The sequence below is a fragment of the Glycine soja genome, chromosome 19, assembly GCF_004193775.1.
Source record: "Glycine soja cultivar W05 chromosome 19, ASM419377v2, whole genome shotgun sequence".
NCBI classification, from domain to species: Eukaryota; Viridiplantae; Streptophyta; class Magnoliopsida; order Fabales; family Fabaceae; genus Glycine; species Glycine soja.
In genome coordinates this window covers 47,241,246-47,268,615 of record NC_041020.1, presented here as the reverse complement: position 1 = coordinate 47,268,615, position 27,370 = coordinate 47,241,246, and the positions used below count along the sequence as shown (strand labels likewise).

The window sequence follows — 27,370 nt, the reverse complement described above, 5'->3', positions numbered from 1 at the left end:
CTTTGATTTGGACTAGAATAGACCCAAAGTTGCTGCTCCTCACTTGTTCAAACCAGTTTGGGCCACTCTAAAATCTGAACCGATAGCGAAAAACAAAGAAATAGAAAAATAAAAATGTCCAATTGCAATCCAGCAGAGCTATCTAGCACGAAGGAAAGGTTGCACGAAACACAGGAACACATACCCGGATGGATACTTTTTTTAAAAAAAAAATATTAATTAAAAAAATAAAAATATGTTTTTGAGAAAACACACATTCGTGCAAGTGGCACGAAAAAGTTTTCGTACAAAACAGCAATTTCCATTGCAATCAGCTCAATTAATATTCATAAAGAAATTCAAAAAATAAAAATACAATGAAAAGGTCAGCATCATGTGATTTGGATAGCATTATAGGTCTATGGCAACATGCAACAGTAGGTTTATCCTTTTCACTGAATATTGGTTCCTCCAATCTGTTGGTCAATGTCCTCGGTCACAGGGTCTTCAATGCGTCAATTCTCGGACAAGCTTCCCAAACCAAATCATAACAAAATTTGTCAAAAATTGTTACAAACTACAAAGTAAAGCTAGATTTGGAGATTGAGTAAAAAAATGAAGAAATTGAGATCGAGCAAACATACAAATGGAAAGTCAAATTCTGCATGACTGTTTGATCAGCAAGGGTCTCTTCCCAATAAGAAAACAAAACAAAAACCACACGGTCTACGACATTGGAAAGAAAATGCACATATGGAATTTAATCTTTGGGGTGTGGAGAAATGCTTTTATGATTTTGGCGTCTTTTTCCTATTTTTCTTTTTAAACTTTCCTTACTACAAAATGGTGAAATGAAAGAGTACGTAAAGAATTTCTTTCCTCCTATATGAATTACAAGGAATAATCATTCTCCCAATTTAATGAACCACTAATTTTAAGAATAACCAATCTCCCTAAAATTGGATGAAATGGAAAAGTTTTCATTTTAAGATGCAGGCAGGTCCCGGAGAAAATGAGGTGGCACAGCAGTTGTTGAACCATATCATTTTCAAATTTTAACTAAACTAAAATTAACAGTAGTCAATCTGCGTTTCCATATTGGCTACACTAGCAACTGACAACTCAAGAATCATCAATCAGTTATAAGAGACGGTGCATTTGGAGGAAACAGAACCCTCACTGCATGGTCAAGCCAAGCCTATACAAGAATGAATCGATTTACTACTGGATATACTTTAAACATGAAACTAATAAACTCTATCAAAAGAATATGCATGTTTCCTCCGCTCTTTTTTTTTTCTCCTTGCTTTATCCCTCTTCTTTTGGAAGGAGGCGTTTGTGTGTTCCTTTTGGGAAGAAAGGTAAGACAGATACTTTGATTTGGTTCCTGCAAGCTCTTTGTCCCTAAAAGCTAGGTTGCTGCTAAGCTGGCTTTCTTCCAATATGAGATTTTCTTTATAGACTCTAAGCTAGATTGCCACTAAGCTGGCTTTCTTCCAACTCCAAAATGAGATATCCGCGAAGAGATTAGAGGTGCTTCTTCATCTAAATGAGTATCAGAAACTGAATCATTCCATGAAGCCTCATCTTTGTTGTCCATGGCATCATCTGCTTTCTTCTCCGTCTGCAGCTCCTATATTTATTGAAAAAGGCAAAGAACAAAAGTTGAACCAATAAATATGCCTCCTTAAAACTAATGTGTAATGAAATCAAACTTTATCTGAATTATATAAATCCCTTCATGATAAAAAGTATGAAGCAACTTTTCTCACGAATAATGTCTAAAAAAATTAACACGTGTACAATGTTTGGATAAAATACTGCAAATACTTTTTTAGGATACTTTGAATAATAATCAAGTTTCACATTTTTTTTTATGTTTTACAAGTATAAACTCTTTTACATATTTATATAATTATTATTCAATAAAATTTTACATGAGATAAGTAATCAAAATTATTTATAGGACACGAACGATAGGTTGGAGATAAATTAAAATGTAGAAATTAAAATAAAATGGATAATAGTTATCATTCTGTAAAATAAATGAAGGCATATTAAATAAAATAAATAAATCTCATTTCATGGAGCATGGAATCACCGATTCCACCTCTCTAGGAAGGAATGGTCATGGAATGGAATCACCATTCCCGGCTTTTTTCTGCTAACAAAGATGGGAATGCTTATTCATGAAATAAATTATAAAATGGAATCACCATTCAAAGTATCTAACACAAGAATAGGCCTACGACAAACAATGCACGAATACTGATCAAACTATAAAGCAAACAAAAATTACTTAAAAGGCTGACCTTTGCTGATTCATCTTGGATACTTTGAAGTTGAGATGTGCGAACATCCCTGACCTTAAGGTAGTTGTAAAAAACAACACCACTTAAAGCTGCCCATTCAAAAATATTCATATTAAGAGACACTTAGAATAAATCCATGGAATGAATGAAATTGAAATGCTATAATGTCTTTTCAACGAAGAAACATATACCAATAGCATAGCCAATAACATTAAGCCCGGTAATCTTTGATTCAGGAAATAAGACAGTTGAAAGAGTGATAAGTAACCAGTCTTTCAAAACTCCAGCCACCCGAATAGTTACTGCCCCAGTTCTGCCAATCACTAAAAATGTGGAAAGATTCAATGCGAAAGCACAAAGTGCATTCGAGAAAAATACCCAGAAGTTAAACTGCATATGTGGATCTTCCATCTCAGGCTTCTCAAGGATATACCATGGGATAAAAAGAAATGCAAAGCTGCATACAGTAGTGTGTAAATGGTCAATATTAAAGCAGATAAAACAAAAACGTAAACTTGAACTTTAATGTACTGTGACTTTTTCAATACACAGGTATCCTAAAAATGTGCCACCCACACAGCCTCATTCCCCTTCTTGAGTCAAAGTGAGTGCAGTCTAAATAAGTATACACCCAAGACCCAAGAAGGAAGCAGCAGAGCAATCATTTACAGGTGAAGCACAATGTCAAACCACAGGCCTTCCATTAAGCACCAAATTAATCAAAGATACCCAAAAAAAGTCATATTGATAAAAGAACATTAATAAACACATTACAAGAACCAGAGATCAAAAGATAAAAAATAATAAAGAAAAAAATCATCATAATTTTCTTGTTCCTAAAATATTTTATCCATGATGCTTTGTCTCGCCCATTATACCATGTGTATTCCGTTACCCAGGGCATAACATGCATGATGAAAAATAGGAAGACATAGAAAATTCTTTCAGAAGGGCATGCCTGATTTATACATGTGACATTTTGACTATAAGCTTTTTCTGAACACAAAATAAGCTAATTCAAACAATAGCAAAAAGTCAGCCATATATAGTGAGGGATACAAAACCCACAATATTCAGTGGCATTATAAACATACAGGTCAAAATCAACATCAGCATCCCATAGAGATGAAAAAGGTTTCACGTGCTTTTTACCCTCCCACCAGTATAATCAGAACTATATATGGGTTTTCAAATACTAAAGAACACATCTACCTGCAAGGTGCTATGTAATACAAGCTAGTAATAGGGTTTAGTGTCAGGCCCTTCTTTTGAAGAAGAACTTGAGTTAAAACCAGTCTTAAAGCTTCAGCAACTATTCCCGTGACCTGATAAACTGTACCAAGCACATTAAAATGAATTTCCCCATAGGAGGAAATGACAACTCCAACACTGACCAGCACCATGTTCCAGAATACATCACACCTTAATTTCTCAGTTCCACAAGTAACGGCCACAACAAATGTTGCTACTGGCACTGTAAATTAAAGGAAAGGGACAACCATTCATTAAGGAAGTCTATCTGCAAAAAAAAATGTCAAATGGAAAGATGATACACAAAAGTTAACTTACTCAGGGCTTTAAGCATCTGGATGAAGGCCACTGAAATGTACAAATAAGCAGTATTCCCAAACCTAAATAGACAATAGAGTAATTTAACGAATATATACAATACAGTCATGTAATGAAACTGAGGAGCAGTTTACTAGCTTTTAAAGCAACTAATAGAACTTTTTATTTAAAGGCTATGCAATAGAGTAATCTTTATTAATACAACTTTACCTCAATTTCTATTTGATTTTATATAAATCAACTATGATACCAATATAAAAGCCATCCATTGCATTAAAACCCAATCTAAATGATATAGAATCAATGATTTTAAAAAATTTGTTAAGCTCAGAAAATGTTGTGAAATCATGAGCTGTGTCAGCTAATTTCCTACTAAATGCATGAGATTGTCAGGTTGTCTACATAATGAATATCATATATATCATAGCATCATACATGCCTCATAAAAGGATAGTTAAATCTTCCTAATTCTCATATCTGCAAACAGAAATTGATTATTGTATTTGTGGTGGACTGTTTTTCTTGATCCAAGAAGTTTGTAATGATACCATTTGTTATATCAGATTTCCAACTAGAAGCAGAAGGTTATCAGCAGAATGAATAACAAATACATTATAAAATTCTGATAAAAAAAGTTAGTTAAATATTTGCATAACTACAAATAAAAATTCATAATTATCATTTGTGACACAACACAGAATGGCCCTGTACACCCAAGCATGTGCATACACCAAAAGGCTTTCATGAGTCACAAATATGAAAATGAAGAACACACGCTGAAATCATAGTAAGGGTAGGAGGATAAATATGATCACCTTAACCCTGATCAGACATTTGAGAGAGAGACAGGGACAGAGACAGAAACAGACAATCATCATCTTTGCTAAAACGACAGGGAAATTAATAACTGACACCAGCTTAATTTTACAATCATAGAATTGAATATGGGTGAGTATTTAAGGCATAGACACATGCATTACAATTTAGTGAATTAACTAATGGCTTTGCTCAAATTACAACTTTAAGTCAATGAACTCAGTTGCTTACCACAGACTAGCTGCAAAGAAGGCACTTATAGGGACCACACAAGTTGCATATCTGCAAATAAGACACTCTGTGTGAAGCCAGAAATATTGAATGAAATGTGAAACGGTGTGTCTATGTAAAATTCTTACATATGGAAGGTCATTTTAATTGGCGACACAACCTGCATCAATTGAAAAGGGGGAAAGACATCATCTGGTTAATTAAGTGATATTTTCAAGAAAAATCTAATGTATATTATTAATGAGAATAGCAGTAAGTGAACAGAATAATAAAGAAGGGATTAGAGAAGTGCAAAGAAAAAGCTAGTCAAGAACTAATGACATCGGGAACTCCAACAAACTTGTACCTTCAAAACACGGATAAGGAAAAAGGCCACCGCACCAGAAAAAGCCATATGGATCATAGTGAGTGTTATTGGAAATGGAAAATTAAAATACAATGTGGAGAGGACCCACTGCAATAAACCAAAGCCAATAAAAGGAAAGAGATTGAGCAAAATAAATTATAGTTATACAGTATAAGGCTAATCACAAAACAGAAAAGATAGAATTTGTTGGCATATCTGTGCCTTGCCTTGTTGTACAGAATAACCCCTGATGAAAGTGAAATGTAAACTAGAAGGTAGATGTAGGTCAGCAGATGCTGCTTGGTCATTATAGCCATAGCGACTGCCATATCTAACCTGAAAAACTCAATGCAATCCAGCATATGAAAGAGTTTTAGACATAGGATAGCCAGTTATCTCTGTTCATTATTATTCTGGTGCAGTTAACTTCATTGGCACAGTCATTGCTCTTCAAAGACACAGATTAGTATAACAGGGAATGAAACAAAAATAATGGATTGAAATGAGAAAGAAAGGACACTATAAAGAAAAATGCTCTCATTGTCATGCACACTTGAAAAGATTAGCAAGTATTCAACTCAGATCTCAATTAGAGCTTTCCCTTTGAAACTCCCTAGCAAATATGAAATATGAAATGGAAGGAAATGAAAATTACTAACAGGCAGCTCACTATCAATAAACACAATTTCTTAGTTAAAAGTGAAATTGATTAAGAAAGTGCAAAACGAGAACTAAAGTGCTTTACTAAAATCAGGAAAAGCACACTCCGCATAGATTCCTAATATTAATATATATTTGGAACTAATGTGTGTTTGAAAGCAAAGCATCCCAGTGGTTGTTGCACCGACCAACATTCACATCGTAGAAATAGAACGAGGGTACTGTTGAATTCGTTATGTACGTGGAAAGTTAAGAATCTTCCGACACAGTTTTGATTCAACAGTGTAATACTGAATTTGCACGACACAAACAAGGTCAATAAAGAAAATTAAGAATAACTGTGAGAATACAAAATTCAATGAGTTTCATAGTTGGGAAAAAATCGAGAGAAAATCGTAAAACGAAACATTACAGAGAGAGAGAGAGAGAGAGGAGAGAGAATTTACCGGCTAGGCTATGATGATCTGAAAAAATAGAATGGCGAATGCAGGCAGGCAGGCCAGAGATTGGAACACATAAAATCAGAATCAGAGCAACGCGACCGAAATTGCAACAAAGGAAGCTAGGTGCGATAAATCCGAGATTTTGTCCTTCACTTTAAAAGGAAAGATTTCCATTAAAAAGTTTCAAGCTTTAAATCTTTTTTTAATCACTGTAAAATGAGTGTAATTTTATTTATATTTCCCTAATTTATTTATTTACTTTTATTTTTTAAAATTTAAAATCACTATAAATTTTGAGTTTTTATTTGTAATTTTTTTATTTACATCCTCTCAAATAATTGTTAAATTACTATTTTTTTTTGTTAAAATTTATACTTTTCTTTCCTGAAAAATTCGAGTGCATGACACTTTACTCTATTTTAATCTTTCAGTAACATTTTGTTAACATTTCATTAAAAAAGTTGTTATTAAAATATCATTTACGTTATTATTTCTTTAGAGATACAATTATTGTACTCCTTTCTCTCCTTGTGTTAAAATGTACACTCTCTTTCCTAGTATATATTACGTTTTACTTCATAATATATATATATATATATATATATATATATATGAACTTATACTTTTAATTATTATGAAATAAAATTGTATGTATTGTGATAAATTTAATCATATATATTTACAAAATATTTATTTTAATTACTATTTTCATAAAAATATTTTAAATTAATTAAATTAAAAATAAAATAAAATTACATACAAGTATTAAGTTAGTATTTTATTAATATTGATACTTTAATATTTATATAAACATATAAATTAAAAAAATATTTTTTTATATATTATTAATTATTATATTTATTAAATATACATTTTTTTGATACGTTATTAAATATAATATAATTATTAAATTTGATAAACTTGAGGATGATATGTGTATATTAAATATATATAACTTTTTCAATAAATCACTATATATTAAAAATCATTGAAAAAATTAATTAATAAAAAATGTATACTTTATTTTATATGTAAACATACGAGAGGACACTGTATGACACATCCATTAGGGAGGGGAAAATAATTTATTTTAACATTATGTTTTTTTAAAAAAGAAACATTTTGTTCACACGAGATTTAGTTTAATTGATTAAATGAGGTGTGTAAATTGTTGTATCCTTCTCATGCTATATTTGATTCCCATGCAAAAAAAAAAAAAAAAAACATTATGTTCTTTTCAACCATAACATTGTTAAATTAAATAAACTAAATTGTATTTTTTAACCTAACAGGGTAGAACAATGTGATATTTGTTTTTTTTCAGAAAAAACCTTTTAGATAAATAATATTTATTTACCTCAAATATTTGTTAACAAATAAATATTTTGTTTAAATTATTAGTAAAAAAATGAGATTTTGTTCGTCTCGATATTTACAAGAGATATATATTTATTTTTATATTATTAACATTTATAATAAATAAATATTTTGAGTCATAGATTAAAAAAGAAGCAATTTAAGTGTGATATAATTTTTTTAATTATTAAAATTTATTTTAAAAATATTACAATTTTAATTTGAAATAAAAGAGAAAAGGATTAAAAGGATGATAGTTTGTGATAATTAATAATTAAGAGAGAAAATTTTGACTAATTTTGAAATATTGTGCAGAATGAATTTTTAAAAAGATAAAAAAAATATCATGACTGCCTAATTGAATTTCACTCTTTAGAGCATGATTGTAATTTATAGAATAAAAGTAAATATATTAATGTTAAACAATAAATATAATAATTTGAAAAACTAAAATTAAAACTAAGTCTCAAATTTTTGGAAATGAATTTTCTATAGTCCACTAAAGAACTTCTTCAGGACTCACTTAAATACTTATCCTCCTCACACTTTTTCTCACACCTTTATTAAAAAGGTATCATGTGGAGGAGAATTCCACTTGCTGCAATTTTTGCAATGACAACAGATCACAAATGTGCATATTTGCACATGAGGTTTTGCTATTTGAGGTGTCCCAGTTCTTGTCCGTTTAATGCATTATATTGCAATACATAATTTATTTAGGTTTAATTATTTATTTAGTTCTTATAATTTTTAATTTTATCTTTTTTAATTTTGTAAATTTTTTAATTCCTAAAATTTATATTTTAATTCTCAAAAATGTATTATTATTAAAAACGTTTAAGTCTAACTTTTTAGAAATTAAAATATACACTTCATAAATTAAAAAATTTACTTATTAATTATCAAAATTTCAATAATTACTATCTCTCCATTTATTCTTAGGCACTTACTATTCACACCCTCAATTACACCTGAAGCTTCTTTTTTACATCCTAATTATCTATTATATCCTTTTTACTTAAAAGAGTACACCCCTAGGTATCTGGTTTCCTTTCCAGAAATATCTTTCCATAATGCCATATATCTATTCCATAAATGTGTTTTTTGAAATTATACATCATAGTTCTAGAAATACATTTTTAGAATAGGTATATATTATTCTGGAAAGATATTTCCAACAGTAATAAACTTAAGATTGTTGACGTCGTAAATGCTTATCTTACATTCTCATATTTTTTAGTTTTATTTTCATTTTATCATCAGTGTTCTTTAAACAATATCTAAAATCTTATTTTTATTCTATCTTATATTGTTCTTTAATGGCAATAATCATATATTGGAAGTCATTTAAATGCAATTCTCAATAATTATTACAAAAGTTAATCACTTTCAATTATATAACAATTTACTACAGTATAAAAAATATACATATTGCCAATATAAATAAAATCTTATTTAATTTACAAGCATGATGATAAGAATATAAAAAACATACTATAAATAAAATTTCAAAACTAAACTTAATTTACGATCAGCATGAGCGAGCTTCTTAATGCATCATGCATCCCGACACTCCATTTTCAAAGATTTCAACACTCTTGACGAAGTTTGGCATATCTTTTTGGCATAACTTTGCCAAAATCATATTTTTTTATATACCATTAGTTGAAGATGGGGTTCATAATTAGAGTTTAAAAAACAATAAAGTTAGAATAAAAATAAGATTTTAGATAGGTTTAAAGAATACTAATAATAGGATGAAAACAAGACTAACAAACATGGGAATGCAAGATAAGCGTTTACAACTTCATCGATCTTAAATTTATTTCTTCCATAAATGTCTTTCTAAAATAATATATACTTATTTTCTGAACTATAATATATAGTTCTGGAAATACATTTCTAGAATAGATATATGATATTTCAGAAAGATAGTGTACTCCTTTAATTGAAAAGGACATAATGAATAATTAAGATGTAAAAAGAGGGATTTGGGATGTACTCCGCAAATATGGAGTGTAAATAGAAAGTGCTTTATTCTCTTAATCTTTCCTGTGGACTACTTGTAGTATCACTTGTAAGTTGCTATTTTCACCCCCATGTGCTGAAATTTTTTCTTATTTCCTAAAATACCTTCCCGTGGAATCTGAAAAATAAGGGGTGTGAATTGCAATTTTGGAGGTGAGAATAGCAACCCCGCATCTTTTTCATTGCTCAAACGGATGCTACTGGATCTTATTAGTCAAAATAACAAGATTTATAATCGTGGATGGAGCTTGTTGAAAGAGAAGTTTGACCCACAAAATTTCATGATTTTCAACAAAATTCCAACTAATAGAAAAGAATGTATTTAACTATTTATAAGAGTAGTATTTTTTTTTTTATCAGCAAAGGTTAATTACTAATTGTTAGTTTTATTTTTGTTAGTGGAAGATTCAAATCCATGATCTCTCTTCTCCTCCCTTCTCCCTGCATCACAATCTTATAACCCCTATTTATAAGAGCAGTAAGTTCCTAACATTTCTCGTATTCTTTTTTGTTGTTTTTCGCAAAAATTTCACCTAAGATGGCGATGATCCTGGCAGAAGGAACATGGAAAGAAGGAAAACAATTAAGCAAACAAGTAACAAAAAAGAAAAATAAAAGCAAGTAAATCTCAGAGAACCTATGGATTATGAACAAAATAAATGCAATGTAAACAATGGGATATATAAACATGTTCAAGCAAATTTCCATCCGCTTCTGAAGCAGTCACTTTCTTATATCTCACGTGCACACTTATGCACATACTCATTGATACAGATATAAATATAGACAAAGATTAGTTTGGAGTTTCACCAGCAGGCCCATGTCTTGCATTCAATAAAGGTTGAAGAGCTTTGACTACAATGCTCATGTTTGGTCTGAAATCAGCTTCATATTGCACGCACAGGGCAGCAACAGCGGCCATCTGTAATAATTAAGAAATATCTTGCTGTTATACATTAATATTGGCCTTAGTTAAGTAATTAGTCAATTTTTCCAAGGGCTATCCTGGGTGCCTATGGTTCCTAAGACAGTCCATCTAAAAAGTGTATACTACTACTATATTTAAGTATTTATCTGCTCTCATGTTAGTGATGTTACGATATCTGTTACTGGCTCTCAAGTTCAAAAACAGAGAACAAAACTACAGGGAAAGCCATTGCCGTCCAACTAATTAAATCACTCAATAAAATTTCTCCCAAAGGGAATTATATAACAAGGTTTTAGATTCAAGTTTTGGCCTCATGCATAGCATTTACTAACTGCAAAAGATATAAGAATTCTGCAGGTGACTAATCTAAGGTAATTTTGATTAGTTTGTTAACTCATAGGCCTATTTCAAACAAGTCCACACACAACACCTCGGCAAGGAAAATGGCATAATAACAAAAAAAGAAAGGAAGAAAAATATACTACAACACACAGTGAATACCTTAGCAACAGCTTTGGGTGGGTATTCTCCTCCTAGTCTTGCATCTACACACTGTCTGACTTTATCCTCACTGAGTCTTGGTGTAGCCTGAAACACATCAGTTACCGGGATCAGCTAGCTGGCCTACATTTTAAATTTTCTCCTTTTTGACAACAGGAAATTATATTGCAATAATGAGGTTTGCATTTACCCAAGTAACCAGGCTCTGCTGCCCACGTGGTAGTGTATGATCAACAGGCTTCCTTCCAGTCAAAAGTTCCAGAAGGACAACACCAAAGCTGTATACATCACTCTTGGCATTCAATTGGCCAGTCATTGCATATCTGCATCCATGAGATTAGACAGGTCAGTGGATATTAGTCAAATTTGCAGTTTATCTTTGACATATAAGGGGCTTTTTGGTTGTTTGTATTTTTTTTTATGTGGGATGTGCTGTTTAGAAGGTTTATTATAAAGTCTGGAACATATATTTACTGTTTACAAAACTTGTACATCATGTACTTGTTCTGCCTTCTTTATCTCAATAAATCTTTACTTACAAAAAAAAAAGGTATTGCAAGGACACTAACTAAATATACAAGAATAGTTTAATTTTTCCAAATTGATCATTAGTTAAAATTAATAAAGAAACACAGACGCAAAAAAGAATGTATGGGAATTGGCGGTGTCTTCTAGTCAACTAGGGAAGAAGGAAAACTTCCTATTACTTTTTCATTAAATCTTCACCTATTATGCTCAAAATCAAGAAGTCTATGATAAGTTAACCAATGTGGCTCAAATAAGGCATGTCATACAATATCTCTTGAAAATCTGATATCCACATCTTACTCTGGTGCATGATAACCAAAGGTTCCAAGGACACGGGTGGAATGGAGACGTGCTGCCATGTCAGGAGCCTGATTTGACAAATCAAAATCTGCAATTTTAGCAACATCGTCATCAAAGATTAGTACATTGCTTGACTTGATGTCCCGGTGGATAATGTGGGGATCAGCCCTCTCATGCAGGTACTCAAGCCCTTTGGCAGCCCCTACAGCAATTTTAACTCTCTGAGTCCATGTTAGAACAGGACCAGGCTGTGCTCCTTTAACTCCTTTTCTGCCTGCATATAAACGACAATGATAAAATCATAACAATATATAATAAAAAAAATTAATAAAAGAAATATATCCTTCAAGTGGTACCGTTGCTTGTCACAGCACCAAAAAAAAAAACTAACATCAAAGTCCAAAATATTCTCAATTCCTCTAACACAGAAAAAGAATTCAACAAGTGTTCATAAGTGTCAATACTCAATAGTAGGTTCCTGAAGCAAAACCACACATACCATGTAAAATATCATGAAGAGACCCATTAGATGCAAACTCATAAGCAAGAACTCGGGAGTTTCCATCAATGCAATAACCAAGCAATTGAACAAAATTGTCATGCTTCAGCCGTGAAACCATTGAAACCTGAAAGTTCATAAATCAAGTGATTTATTGTCTATTGGATCTAAACAACCTCAATGACGAGACAGTAAGCATAGGTTGACACATACCTGGGCTAAAAATTCGTCATCAGGCTGTTTACTGGCATCTAATTTCTTGATTGCCGCAGCCTGCCCACTTTTAAGAACACCATAATATACTCTTCCATAGGATCCCTCTCCAATCAAAGAACTTTCTCCAAAGCCATCGGTGATTTCTTTGAGTTCATCCACTTGTAATTCAGGAACTTCAATGGGCTGAATTTTAACAGCTTGAGTCCCCTGCTTTGCAGTTTCGGATGCACGACTGTTTCCATCATTTCCTGCATAATACAATTTATCACATTAATTAAATCAAATTTGATTTCAGGCAATATAACATCAAACAAATTAACAAAATGAAGTGTCATAACAGAGCATCTAGACAACTAAATCCCATACTAACGATTCAATAAACTCAGATGGAAATGTCACTTAAAGATGCATGATTGCTCTGGTGATGTCTTGTTAGTTATGATCACTGTATATTATCCCTGGGGCATTCCTCAAGCTAATATGAACCCAATTACCTGTTGAGTTTTTTACCACATGCTGTCCTCCACTTTCAGCAGTCTTCTGGTAGTCATCTTCCTCACAACAGCCGAAGCAACTCATGATTCTTTCCGCTGATAATAATTCACAACTCCATCAGTTCACACTAGTTAATAGCTAACATACTAAGCTCGAATATAAAGTCTAAATTTACAATTAAAAAAGAAAAAGAAAATACTACTTCCATGTAGATTTTCGTTGCCAAAAAAAAGATACATCATAGCAGCATGCAATCGCAAAATTGAACAACTCAAAAGAAATAAAGAACGAAGGAAATAGCGTATTTGTGCATTTTTTTTGTCCAAGTACATTGATTAATATTGTTAATTCACCATAATTTGATCTTGAACCAGTAATTGAACCTCCTCCATTTTAGTGCATGAAAATTTTACAACACAACATCAACTTTTCCTCACACACAAAATTCAATTGGCAAGTGCAAATCAATCAGAACGAATTGAATTTCCGTCAATCAGAGTAAAATTGCTACTGACATCGAAGCCAACAGTTACGGATCAGTCTAAAACAAAACCAACTATTACACGTCCATATCACGTTTTGCACAAAAAAAAATAGTGAAATTAAGAATATAAAAAAGGTAAGAGGCATTGAAGAGTGCATAATAGATCGAAGAGTACCTGGAATTCAATAAGAATATTGTGTAGTTGAGAAAGTGAGAACACGGAGGAGATAGTTCAAGATCTCGGCGAGAAAACGGCGAAATATGCGCAGGATAAGTAGGGAGGAGGGCGTAGGATAAAGCGGTCCAAGATTTTGACTAGATTGGAATTTGATATGTTTATAATTAGGTAAGAGTAAAGAATGTAATGCCATTATTACATACACAAAGATTTTAACCCAACTAACATTGTTTACACGTTTACACACAATGTGATAATGTAGCAGTAAACTCCAATTTTAACTACCGATTTGTTACTGCTACTATTATCAAGAATCTACTATATACATATCATGTTCAGGGTTCAACTAACATCCAATTAATTGAGTCGAATAAATTATTTTTTTAACCACTACTTTTGGAAGAAAACAAAGGACTCATACTAATTGGTTTTTTTTTAATGTCCATATGACTAAAATTCATATTTTTTAAAAAAAAATTGAAGTTTACAAAAAAAAAAAGTGCTCATCACTAACTTTTCACAAGGAATTTACGTGATTTATTAACAATAATATGTAATGCAATATTATATTATTTAATAATTATCAATTATTAATGTAAATTTTTTTATATTGTTAATTAATAAAAAAATATTATTAGTTTAAATTTTAAAATAATTATTTTAAAAATCAATAAATTTATCATACATATTAATTTATGATATAAAATTATATTATCTATATATAATCTATTTTCTACTTTTAATACAATGGACCAACAAATTCTAATTTAATTAATTGAGGAAGATGTATAAGTTATTGTAAAAAAATTTATACTCATCTTCGATCCTTACTTATAAAAAAAATAATTTACAATGAGAAATTCTAATAACAACAGATTTTTTTTTCTGTGAAGTTCCTTGAAGCTTTTGTTACATTAGCGGATATAGTTACTGTATACGGGTTGGGTGAGGCCTGTTTTTTGAAGCCCGAGTAGAATTAGGGGTCTACAAGGGTATACTTTTTGTAATTGTGTCATTGTATAGGCTTATATATATATATATATATATATATATATATATATATACTCAAAAATGTTTTTCACATGTGTAATATATTTTTTTTCAGTTTATTTCATAAAAAAAATTATTTTATTATTTCATATTTTCAAAATTTACTTTGGTTATTTATTATTAGTCTAAATCTATTAAAATGATAATGTGTTATTATGTTAGTTTATTATATCATCACTTAATGAATGATGAGATATTTTGTTAACTTGTTAAGTTATCATTTAATAAATCAATACTGACAACAAATAGCAAAAGTAAAATTTTGAAAATATCATATGATAAAATAATAATAAAAATATTTTTCAGATAGTAAATTAAAAAAAACATATTAAATGTATGAAAAATATTATATATATATATATATATATATATATATATATATATATTTCAGCCTTTAAAAAAACTGGTTTTTCTCTTCATGTTATTTACTTTAAAAAATAATCACATTGTATGATTGTTACCATTAAAAATAGTATAGACTTTGTGGCATAACTTATTAACATATTCAGTTAAAAAAAATCATTAACATGAATTATTTATGCATTTTTAAATATAAGTATGCTTTCTTTTTTTACCTGTTTTATCTTTCATGATAATTTTATATAAAAAGCAAACATATATATATATATATATATATATATATATATATATATATATATATATATATATATATAATGATTTGCTAATGTATACTTACTTTTTTTTGGAAAAGTTTGTTAAAGAAGTTACACTTGTGTATTTTAAGGTCATAGATATAATTTGCTATATACTATATCTAACAAATAAGTAGATGTACATCACACTTAACAACTCCTAGAATCATTAGTTAATGTATAATCATTTGTTTTCTCTTATACGTTAGCAAGATCATCCGGATGCAATTTCAGATTGTTACCAAATTATATATATATATATATATATATAATATTTTTAATTTCAAGTAATTTTAGAAGTTAATACATGAAATAGTCACTAATTTTAATTCGATGCCCTAAATATTCGAGTATAACATAAAAAGTCAATTAACGTGTAATAAGACCCATGATGCATTTCCTTTTCTTTGTTATTTTGTCAAATAAGCTCCATAATATTCCATAAAGTATCAAATAATGATTTTTTAGTCAAATTATTTGTCACTATGTTAGCCCCACCCACTTAAATAAATTAACGATGACTTAAGAAGTAAACAAGCCACTCTTTATGCTAAATAAGGTTATTTTATTTTGGCATAATAGATACATTGAATTTCAATCTTTCGGATTGAAATTTATTGTCTTGAAATAGTAATTTAAAAGTCAACACGGACTCAGAATTTAAAAAAAAAAATTACAAAAAAAGAATTAAAAAAATATCATTTCTACGTATGCGTATTCAAATCCCTTTAGAAGCTATTTTTTTAATCAGTCCTTAGATGCTATTAATAATAATCTTCGATAAATATTTTTTTTTATAATTTCTCTATTGTATTTTTTTATTAGTTTTTAACATTTTTTTTCACATTCTCTTTTAAATACATTATTTCTCATTGGTTGTGTGAGTTCTACCTGTTCTGAAATGAAACTCACATATTCAGGTGAAACACATGATTTTTACTTAACAAGAAAATATGTCTCGAAAGATATTTATGCTACTAAAGAAATACCTCTCAAATCACCTACGTTTTAATCAATTAGACCTCTAAAATCGTCGCCAAGTATTATAATGTTCAAACAGACTAGTAGCATTGTATATGCTGATTATCCTTGATTTGTTGAGGGGATTTATTTATGAAACAAAAGATGACAGCTCAATAGTTTGACAAATGGTTTACCCTTCATGCAATACACGATTTTTTTAAGAAATAAAAACAGAAAAAAAATAGCAACCAAGTGAATAAAAAATAAATTGAAAAACTGTCTAGCCAACATGTAACAATGGCGGGATAGTTTTAATATAACTATTGACAATTGATTGAAACAAATAATAAGGCTTCAGATCGCTTTTTGATTTCTATAGTTTTGTGATATTATAGTTTTGGTTCTCTATTTTTTTTTATATTTGATATTTTTGAATTGTCTAGTTTCAACCCAATTACTAGTCTATTGTCAATTTTTTATATATTTCTATCTCTTTTTCAAAAAACTAATACAAAGAGTTTCAAAGTCTTTACAATGAACAAAACACTCTTATTTTTTCCCCTTAAGCTGCAACCTAATAAACTAGTTCACATTCTAAAGAATTAAACAAAAATGGGTCTAGTCCGCATTCAAGCCCTAGAGCAAGACCACTGTCCACTAACCTCTCACTTTCTCCTTCAGATTTTATGTCCCAACTTTAAAAATTATTATATAGGTCTGAATTGCAATCATTTTGTTTTGACAGGACAATCATTTTGTTTTGATATAGTAATTTAATTAGTCTCGTATACTCATATAGTATTTGTTATCAGCTTTGAAAATTTATTTAGAGTATTGTTGAATTCTAGAAAAGTAATAATGTCATGTTTTACTTTATTTATTTTTGATGATGAGGGAGGAGAAAGTGATATTATTATAATAATATCAGAAGTCATTTTCTAACACGTTTATAATTTCTATTTTTACTTATTTTACTATAATTATTTTAAAATTTTAAAATATTTCCAGAAATATTAAAATTTAACCAAACATATTTTAAAATTTATTCAGGAAAACATTCTTAATTACATTATTTCCAGGAATGTCAAATTATACCATGAAACAAACATCACTTATCCATTAAAAGATTTCTTTAGAGAAAATAATTAATCCTTAAGTGTTAGAAGATATATTTGGAGAAAACAATGCTACGCAAATGATATTTTAGATAATTTTAAATAAATAAACTAATATCCATAAAAGGCGAGAATTTTATTTCAATTTCGGATTGTATTCAAAACGTCCATAAATGTATACGATAATATGTAGCATATTATAATTTTAAAACTTACCATATTTTTATTTAGGAGTAGTAGCATTGTACTTTTTCTAACACGTTCTTTATTATTGACTAACATTAATTAAAACTACAAAATCGTAAGTAATATTCATTAAATAAAAAATAACTTATAAAATTTTGTGATCTTATATTTCAGTCAATAATAGTATGTTTGAAAGCATATATTAGAGAATATATTCCGACCATTTCTCATTTTGATATCTACGTGGCATCATATCCGTCTCTTACATAATATGCGTGTTTTCTAGTTGCTTAGCTTATCCAAAAGTTACGTATGGACGATTTGATGAAATGGAATACGTCCAAGCAAAGTAAAAGTTCTGTGCAAGTCTATTTTGCCTTTAGAAAAGACCAATTTTTAAAACATGTTGATATAAATAAATAAAAATTATTAATTTTTTTTCTTAGTATTATATTATTATTCAATTATAAATTATCATATAATTGAAAATGATTTTTTTCATAATAATTACATTAGTTATTTATAATAATTTGTAAAAATTTTACACTCGTGGAATATCATTATACTCATACACAGTTTTTCATATAACTTTTTTTTACGTTTTTCTTTATATGCTACTGCAATCAGTACACAATGCAAATGTCCTGCTTGAAGCAGAAACAATTCCTATAAGATTTTAATGTAAAATATAAAGCAATGTATAACAGTTATTTTTCTTTCTTTCATCGCAGCAAAGCATTCATTCAACAAATAACTTCTCAAGTTTTTAAATAGGATAACAATAATGTACCAAAAAAGAAATGGAAATCATTGTTATCAAATCAATATTGTCGATGCATTCCAAACAAGTCATTGCTTGAGTTCAAATCCTATTGTATCATCGTATTACAAAATCAAACCGGTCAATGTGACCTGCGCAACTGAGTTGAACTTGAACTCCTCCCCAAGGTCAATGTCGGTTTGCTTGGGAGGATCAAAGGAAACAATTTTTCAATTTCGTTAAAGAATACATTGCAGAGACCTTTTTCACCCTCTCAAAATGCAATCAATTGGTACAAAATTCTGATAAAATTTCCATTGCATCAAAACGGTAACATTGCATAACCAAAAAATAAATTGTGAGTAAAAGGAGAAAAGGAAAAAAAAAAACAGTTTAAGTATTGATGAGATGACATTAGACCTATGAATGAAGTAGTAGTAGTCATGGAACACGCAAATTATTCATCCACACCTAGCAAGACATCCATTGAAGGGAGTGATTAACTTCACAACAATCTTAAGCTTGAGGCTTCTCAGACTTGAGTGGCTTCACAACTTCCCAGGTGAAGTCAGGGTCATCCCTTCCAAAGTGTCCATAAGCAGCTGTCTTGAGGAACCTATGGCCACCCCTCTTAAGGTCCAAGTTAATGGTGATCATTCCAGGTCTGAAGTCGAAATTCTCCTTCACAATTTGAAGAATCTCCTTGTCAGGAATCTTCCCAGTTCCATAAGTGTCCACAAACACTGACAAGGGCTCAGGGACACCAATGGCATAGGAAACTTGGACAATGCACCTTCTGGCAAGGCCATTTGCCACAACACTCTTTGCAGCCTGCCTCACGATATAGGCACCACTTCTGTCAACCTTGGTAGGGTCCTTCCCTGAAAAGGCACCTCCACCATGAGCACCCCACCCACCATAGGTATCAATGATGATCTTTCTTCCAGTGAGACCAGCATCACCATGAGGGCCACCAATGACAAAACGGCCAGAAGGGTTAAGGTGGAAGATGGTCTTCTCATCCAGGTACTTCTCAGGAATGACAGGCTTGATAACATGCTCTTTAAGGTCAGCAGCAATTTGGTCATTGCTCACAGTCTCATCATGTTGGGTGGAAATTAGGACAGTGTGGACACGAACTGGAACCATGGCACCATTGTCATTGTAGTACTCAACAGTTACTTGTGTCTTGCCATCTGGCCTCAGCCAAGCACAGGTACCATTTTTCCTAACCTCGGTGAGGCGAGCACCGAGTTTGGTTGCAAGGACATGGCTGAGGGGCATGTACTCAGGGGTTTCATCAGTGGCATAGCCAAACATGTGACCCTGGTCACCAGCACCAACCTCCTCTGGGCGCTTGGTGAAGTGACCGTGCACACCCTGGGCGATATCAGGGCTCTGCTGCTCAATGTTGACCAACACCTTGCATTTGTCAGCATCAAGACCAACATCATCAGAGATGAATCCAATTTCGCGGCATGTGTCACGGACAATCTTCTCATAGTCTACGTTGGCCTTGGTTGTGATCTCTCCAAAGACCATGACCATGTTGGTCTTGGTGCATGTCTCACAGGCAACCTTGCTGTCAGGGTCCTGTTCAAGGCACGCATCGAGCACTGCATCAGAGATCTGGTCGCACAGCTTGTCGGGGTGACCCTCGTTTACAGATTCAGATGTGAATAGAAAGGTTTCTTGTGCCATTTCTCAAGCTACAGGAAACAAAAAAACAACACAATGTTTATTACAAAGCACAAAAGCCTTAAAAAAATACAACTTCTCTTGGAGCTTTTGAATGGTAGATAGCTCCAGAATCGAGATCATGTTGCAAAAGGAATAAATTAAAGCACGCATCTCTACAACAAATTGAAAGAAAAACTCGAAAGTTTATGCCAAGATTGATTAAAATAGTTTATCTTGATCTACTTTTTTGAAAAAGCTTTTGGTCCTGAAAAAAATAATTGCAGACAAAACGATAGCAAAGTATATATATATATATATATATATATATATATATATATATAAAGAATCCCTGGGCATCAAGTTGGACAGAATATATTGGATTTCAAGAAGGACAAAACTTGGAAGCAGTTCTTTAGGTGTTATTCACTTATTCTCCAATCAGAATTGGAATTTCATTTTGGTAAAACCTGTAACATGTAACTTTAAAGCAAACGGTTATTACACAGATTTCTGATATGAAACTCTAATTTTGAATGGAAACATAAACTGAAAGGGCGCTTAGGAAAAAAATTAGTCCTAATTGAAATCATTTGTAAACGAACACAATGCTAGAGTTCAACAAGCAAAAAATTCTAAATGAACAGCATCACATCAGGCACAAAAAACTAGATCCAGTGAGAGAAAAACAATTAGAACGGATTATTGTAGTGAAAGCATCAGATCTATACCACAAAAGACCAAGACTCAGCAGAAAATAGTAGTATTTCATTTAAATAAAGTAAAAAATTATAAATAAAATTCAGATCCATAACCGTAACGGTCTAGATAGGACAAAACAGCAAGCAGTTTAACTTGGTAACTAAATGCTACTTAGGGATATAAAATGATGCAAAGCAAAGCTAAAGAAAGATTAGGGTTATGAAAGAAAACAAAGAAGAGAAGAGAAGGGTGATGAACCGAACCTGAAGAAGCAGCGTGTGCAAATTAAGGTGTTGAAACGAAGAAAGAACACTCGCTGGAAGCAGAGCGTGCAGAACCTAACTCCCAAATGGCTCGTTTGGTGTGGGGAAGAGCAAAGGACGTTGTCTCGCTATTTATAGTCATCAATGCCCCACATGACCGGACACCGGAACCTGCGGTGTCGCCGTTAGATTTGACGCCCAAATCAAAGGGGTTGGTGAGATTGCGATTTGCGAGAGGAGCACTTCTGTAACTGGATACGGCCGGTCACGCACCAACCCTAACCGAGAACGTGTCCTTGTCCGTGTCGGTAGCACTATATGTTACAGGTAGATCCCATTATCATTCGTTGGTTAAAATTTCAAAGGCACTTGAATGTAATTTATTACTACTATTTAAATACCACTAGTAAGCATTTTTTCTGTTATTTTAAAAATACTACTAATAACTGCAGTAAAAAAATACCATTATTTTAAAAATAATTCATAATTTCTTTTTTTTTTCAATTTAAAAATATCCACTAATATTCACTTTCTCATTTTTTTTGTGTTTTTTAATCTGATAAAAATTACATACTCCATATGCGTAAGATTAATTAATGCAAAATTTATATAAAAAAAAGAGCATGTATGTGAACCTATGTCAGATTTGGACATTAATTAATGAGTATATTAAAAACATTTTGCTGAGTTTAAAAGTATGACCACTTTTATTTTAATCTTCGTGAAGGCAACATCGTTATGGACTCTTTGAATAATTAATCTTGTTTTATTATACGGTATGGTTCTTGTGCTGTATCGTGGTGTGGGAAATGGGAAAAAAATATATTTATAAAAATGCTGAATAGTGATTGAACTTGCTGGAAGAGAAAGGAAAGAAAAAACAAAATGCATAATGACAAAATTTCATGCTAAAGCAATCAGTGGAGACAATGGTGATTAGTGTGCAATGTGATTCGTAAGGGCATCTGGAATATGACCGTCGTATTCAAAATCCGTGGCAAAATAACAATTTTTAGTCAGTAACAGGATTCTGGATGATTTTATATATCGATCACTAGATGGAGCTAGTTGGGTAAGAAAGCAGCTACCACTTTCCGGTATTTCATCACTTTTTCAACAATAAATTAACTTAATTAACCTAATCAATGTTATAAGTGTTGACTAAGCTGTCAGTTACAGTATTGTTTAAATGTTTGAATAAAGCTTTAATGGCTCTAAATAAGGTCAAATTTAGTTTTGACTTTTTTTTGAAAAAAGAGTTATTTTTATTATTTTAAAATAATTCCATCATCCCTTAATGTGATATATAACTAATCGTATTATATTAGTAGTAGTTATTTTGAAGTATTAGTGAGTGATGATAAGAATCAATAGTTTTTTAAACAAATAAAAGATTTACAAAATCAAATCCAAATAAAAAAACAATAAATGATTAAAATTAATTTTTGACGGCCGTGGAAAATGAAATTAAAAACTTATAGTTTTAGCTAGCTATCAACAAAAAGATAACTGTGAATTAGGAAGATGATGTAGAACACGTACAGTACAGAGAAAATGTATACTACATGCATGCTAACAATGGTCAAAGTAATTAAAGCTATGAATCATATAATGGGGTCTGTGATGACTGAGGAGCTGAAGTATCTTAAATAATTAATTGATACATTATTGCCAGTGGAAACACCATAATCCTCTATGGTTGTTAATTATTTGAAAGGTGGTTTGGTTAAGTAGAAGGTTGGTGAGTGGTGACCAACCAACAAAATTGAAGCTAAATGAGTAAACAAGTGATGGAATTTTGAGCATATTAGAACTCAACAACCCATTAGCTATGTACAGATCAAAGAGTCAAAGACAGTCAAGTGTGATGATCTTCAAAAGTAAACAGAAAGATCTCACTTCTCACTTATAGTACTTTAATAGTGTATTACGCCCAACGTCATTAAAGTTATAATGACGAAATAAATATGTGCTAAATCTTTTTACTATCTTTATACTGTTTTTTGTATAGTAAGTATTGAATGTGTTTTATATTTTAATATATTAAATAATTTTTTAATTTATTTATCATTTTCTTTATAAAGATAGAAGAATAACTTATAAGAGAATATAACATTATTTTTTGAAATAACAATTAAAAAAATAAAGAACCCGGTGATTATTAAAAAGTGGTTCCAAAAAAAGAAAAGAAAAGATATATTTATAGTATAAATAATTTTTACACAATTACTTAATAATAAGTACATTATTTCTTTTATAAGAATTGGATAAAAAAGTTAGAATATATTAATTAATTAGGGGAAAATAATTAAATAGAAAGAAAAAAATTATAAGTTTTAATAATTTTAAAGATAATTTCATCAAAATAATATAAATTATTAATAAATTTAATATGATTAATTATATTAATCAATTTTGTTAAAAAAAATATAAATCAAGTCTTATATTTAAGAAAGAAGTAAAGAGAGTAACAATGAAATAAAATAATCATAGGTGTGTCAATGGTGTCAGTGAAGCCTCAAAAGATTGGGCAAATTGGCACGTAACGGTGATACGCGGTTGGTGTCTGAGTGTCACGATTTCTGCGTAAGCTTCTTTATCAAGAATCAGTGTCACATCTTTTTTATCTCTGCAAACTCAAGTCATGTTTAGGTCTCACGTCTTTTATAGTTTGACAATTCATGTAGTTAAATTTTAAATTTACGTTGATACTACTATATATTTAATCACGTTTGACACGTAAGGTTTATAAAATACATGATCATGCATTGTAGTTTATGTTCTCATTTATTTATAAAATATGGTTGATATAATTTTTAACATAATTTTTATTAAAATGAATAATTTTATTATAAATAATGAATTACAATTGGACGATAAGGTAAAATATAGTCTACTTTTTCTATATAATAAAATATTTGAGTTCTTTAATTTTTTAAATTTTAGTTATGAGTTCTTCAAATTTATTGACAGTATATTTGTTGCTAATTTTAATCTAAAGACAAAATATAAAAAATTAGATAAAATGATCTTTTGTTAAAGATTTTTTTTTATGTAACAGTGAGAATTTTTTTGACAAAACACAACATTTTTATTTGAGAGGAACTCACAAAAATAGTTATGTTTTCAAGCACACTTGATTGTATGTATAAAAACGTACGTCTGAAACTTGGTCTTTAATTATCGCTTAGAGAATATCTTTTTGGTATACATTTAAAAAGTAAATAACAATCCGTATTTTATTATTTTTAGCATAATAAAATTCATTCGAACATTGATAATTTTTTTCTTAAAAATTCAACTAGAAAATCACATACTATTTAAATTACAAAATGAATGTAAAGAGGCACGCGCGTCTACTCAACTTAACTAGGGACCTGATGCTGTTTTATTTTTTTAAAAATAAAATAAAACCGTTATTCATATATTTATGTTTTTTACTTTACAATGACAATTATTTTTTATCATTACTTTACAACGACAATATGAGGTTACTTATGACTTTAACTTCCTCTGAAGTCTGAAGTACTTAAATATAATCCTTCTTTAATTTATTCTATATCACCGTGGTTTTTTTTGTCAACCTATATCCATTATCTTCCATAATGAGATAATTAATATATTTTTTTTGTAAAACTTTCTGCACTGAGCTGACAATGTTTAATATCTAGAATAGAATCACTCGACTTGATCAGATTCCCCAACATTCAGTTTTTGGCAGCATCGGAAAATCACTTCACCTTATTAATTTCTCGTCATGAAAATATGTTGCTATTTGCTCTTAGAGCACTGCACATAATGTTTCTATTTTGAGTGCGCACTTGATTATATATTCCTTTCTTCCATGGCTAACGAACGGAACCATGTGCGTCTCTAATCTAAAAGCACAAAGATAGAGAATAAAAGGAACGTGAAGAGAAGGAACACACCATGCTTCTTTATAGGTTTGTATCATATGCTTTTTTTTTTTAATAAATAATACATATGGAGTATAGTGTAATTTTTTTTACACTATAATTTAGTTGTAATTATACATAATAAACTTTTTTAATTTTTAAAATAATTATCTTAAAATTTTTATGATTTTTTATTGATTGGTTGACATCATAAAAAATTACACATGTATATTAAACTCTCCTTTTTCCCTTTTTATTCACACGGAATAAAAATTGAGAAGCGAAAAAAAAAGAAGCAGCTAAGAACAACTCAAGGATTGAACTTTACAGTCTGTGGACAGAGATACAGATGGAGTCCGCGTTTAAATTGAAGCTCTAAAAATGGGTATCTAAGCTTCCACACTGTGAAGCTGATTATGGGCTTGTGGTGGCAAACTGGCAACTTTTCTACGCAAAGGTGGAGATCTGATATTCTAGGATTCTGGATCAAAAAACCATTAATGTGGTAACGTGCATTTGTCTCATAGTTCGTTACAAAACACGCTACCATAACATGCTATCGACCAGCCAAGACACAACTTGCAGCCATTTTTTTTTTTTGTTTATGGTTCTTTAAGGAGAAAGAATTAATTGACATGTACCAAAAAAAAAAAAACTACTATAATATATTTAATTTATTTGGGTTGAAAAACATGAAGCATTAATTAAATTCACAATGCCTAGAAAGAAATAATCTCCAATCGTTGATCATAGACAGTCAAGTTTTCCCCAAACATTTCTCTTATTTAAACACCTACTTTTTTCTTTCGAAGTTTTGCGTGCGTAATCCACGTTGAGAGTATGGCTGGACTTGACGTAAAGATTAAAAAAATTATATTAAGGATTTAATTCTTCTAAAGTTAAAGTTAAAATTAAAATTAAGATGTATCTCTTCATAAATCATAACAAAAACAATTAAAATCATCATATTCTTAGTAAATTTATTTTTATAGATAGTAAATAAAAAATACATTATTTTTAATTTAATCTAAAGAATATCATAATCTTAACTCACTTTGATAATCCAATTCTCGGTCAACCACTTTGTAATTCTCTTAATGAAATTGCTGGAATTACAAGTAATAATTCCCAATATAAATTTCCTGATGCCAAGGCTCTAGGGAAGTTCAAGATCCTTTAGCACTCCCCAGTCCCCAGAGCTCAACCAAGAAGGCGTTAGTGACCAATATTATAACAGAATATTGGGAAGTTTCCCAATATAAATGTTGCTAACTTGCAATGCAGTGACCGCCATCTCCCCTGGTGTCTTTTAGAGCATTTACAATGGAAGTTATTTAACAAAAAAAATATATTTTGATGTACTAAAGATGATTTTGAGTTGCTAAAAATTAGAGAGATGCTTACATAAACATCTATTGCTCATGTATTGCTTAACCTTATATTAAATATAAGAGAGAGAAATATAATATTTTTGAGTTAAACAACTTATTAATAGAAATGCTCATTGGAGAGAAAATTAATTAAATTACTTAAGATTGAGTGACACAAATTAAATTGCTTATATCAACACCACTAAAGATGCTCTGAGCCTTCGTATCCGTGTTTAAGGTATTCCAATGTGATGGAGGAAAGGCCTACCTGATATAAGAAAGGGTGCTAGGAATTCCCCTATTATCAGCATACTTACTCTTGGTGCTTTCCTTGATTTAGGTTACATAGTCAAGGATTATGAGCATTTTTTTAATGTGTTCTACATAATTGCTCTCTCTCTCTCTCTCGCATTGGAAATTCCAAGAACTTTGGGGTGTTGCATCAGGAAACTTGCCATAGGACCCCAACACTGAATGGGCTAAAACGATTCTCCCAACTATTGATAAGCATTGTCTGTTTCATCCAGCAAGCTAGTTCTGTTTCATTGACAAGGGAGTGATCCCGGGTATTTGCCCAGACCTGTTGCCACTAAGTATCCACTTCTCGCGTGATGAGGTCTCCAATCTCATTAACATTCCTGAAAAAAAAAAAAGAGATGGTGGTCTTCTGTGTTTTTATTTTCTGACCTGATACAGAACACAAAATGTGAAGATAACTTGCAATTGCTGAGCTGCAGCTTTTGTAGGATTAAGGAGATCGTCAACAAACATAAGATTTGTGACCACAGCATCATGAATAAAACGAGAATTTCTCCATGCAAATCATTAGAAAGAAAAAGAATACGAATACGAAGACATTGGATCTC

At 30.6% G+C, this 27,370-nt stretch overlaps 3 protein-coding genes across 3 annotated transcripts; all 3 read right to left on the bottom strand.

Annotated features, from left to right (window-relative positions):
• Nucleotides 1-940: 940 nt before the first annotated feature.
• On the bottom strand, nt 941-6,509 carry LOC114398117 (probable sugar phosphate/phosphate translocator At3g17430). The gene is made up of 10 exons (XM_028360267.1): nt 6,360-6,509; nt 5,481-5,589; nt 5,254-5,361; nt 5,036-5,067; nt 4,908-4,958; nt 3,861-3,922; nt 3,504-3,765; nt 2,483-2,748; nt 2,292-2,380; nt 941-1,612 (listed from the first exon to the last, which is right to left on the bottom strand). The coding sequence occupies exons 2-10, from the start codon at nt 5,580-5,582 to the stop codon at nt 1,460-1,462; spliced, it is 1,125 nt and encodes a 374-aa protein (XP_028216068.1). The 5' UTR covers nt 5,583-5,589; nt 6,360-6,509; the 3' UTR covers nt 941-1,459.
• A 3,848-nt stretch (nt 6,510-10,357) lies between these two features.
• Nucleotides 10,358-14,040, bottom strand: LOC114400806 (pto-interacting protein 1-like). The gene is made up of 8 exons (XM_028363444.1): nt 13,867-14,040; nt 13,207-13,302; nt 12,710-12,960; nt 12,497-12,623; nt 11,998-12,271; nt 11,360-11,492; nt 11,170-11,256; nt 10,358-10,662 (listed from the first exon to the last, which is right to left on the bottom strand). Exons 2-8 carry the CDS (start codon nt 13,289-13,291, stop codon nt 10,534-10,536), a joined length of 1,086 nt encoding a protein of 361 aa, XP_028219245.1. The 5' UTR covers nt 13,292-13,302; nt 13,867-14,040; the 3' UTR covers nt 10,358-10,533.
• Nucleotides 14,041-18,692: 4,652 nt separating this feature from the next.
• LOC114399049 (S-adenosylmethionine synthase 1) lies at nt 18,693-21,374 on the bottom strand. The gene is made up of 2 exons (XM_028361147.1): nt 21,239-21,374; nt 18,693-20,305 (listed from the first exon to the last, which is right to left on the bottom strand). The coding sequence occupies exon 2, from the start codon at nt 20,295-20,297 to the stop codon at nt 19,113-19,115; it is 1,185 nt and encodes a 394-aa protein (XP_028216948.1). The 5' UTR covers nt 20,298-20,305; nt 21,239-21,374; the 3' UTR covers nt 18,693-19,112.
• Nucleotides 21,375-27,370: the final 5,996 nt, after the last annotated feature.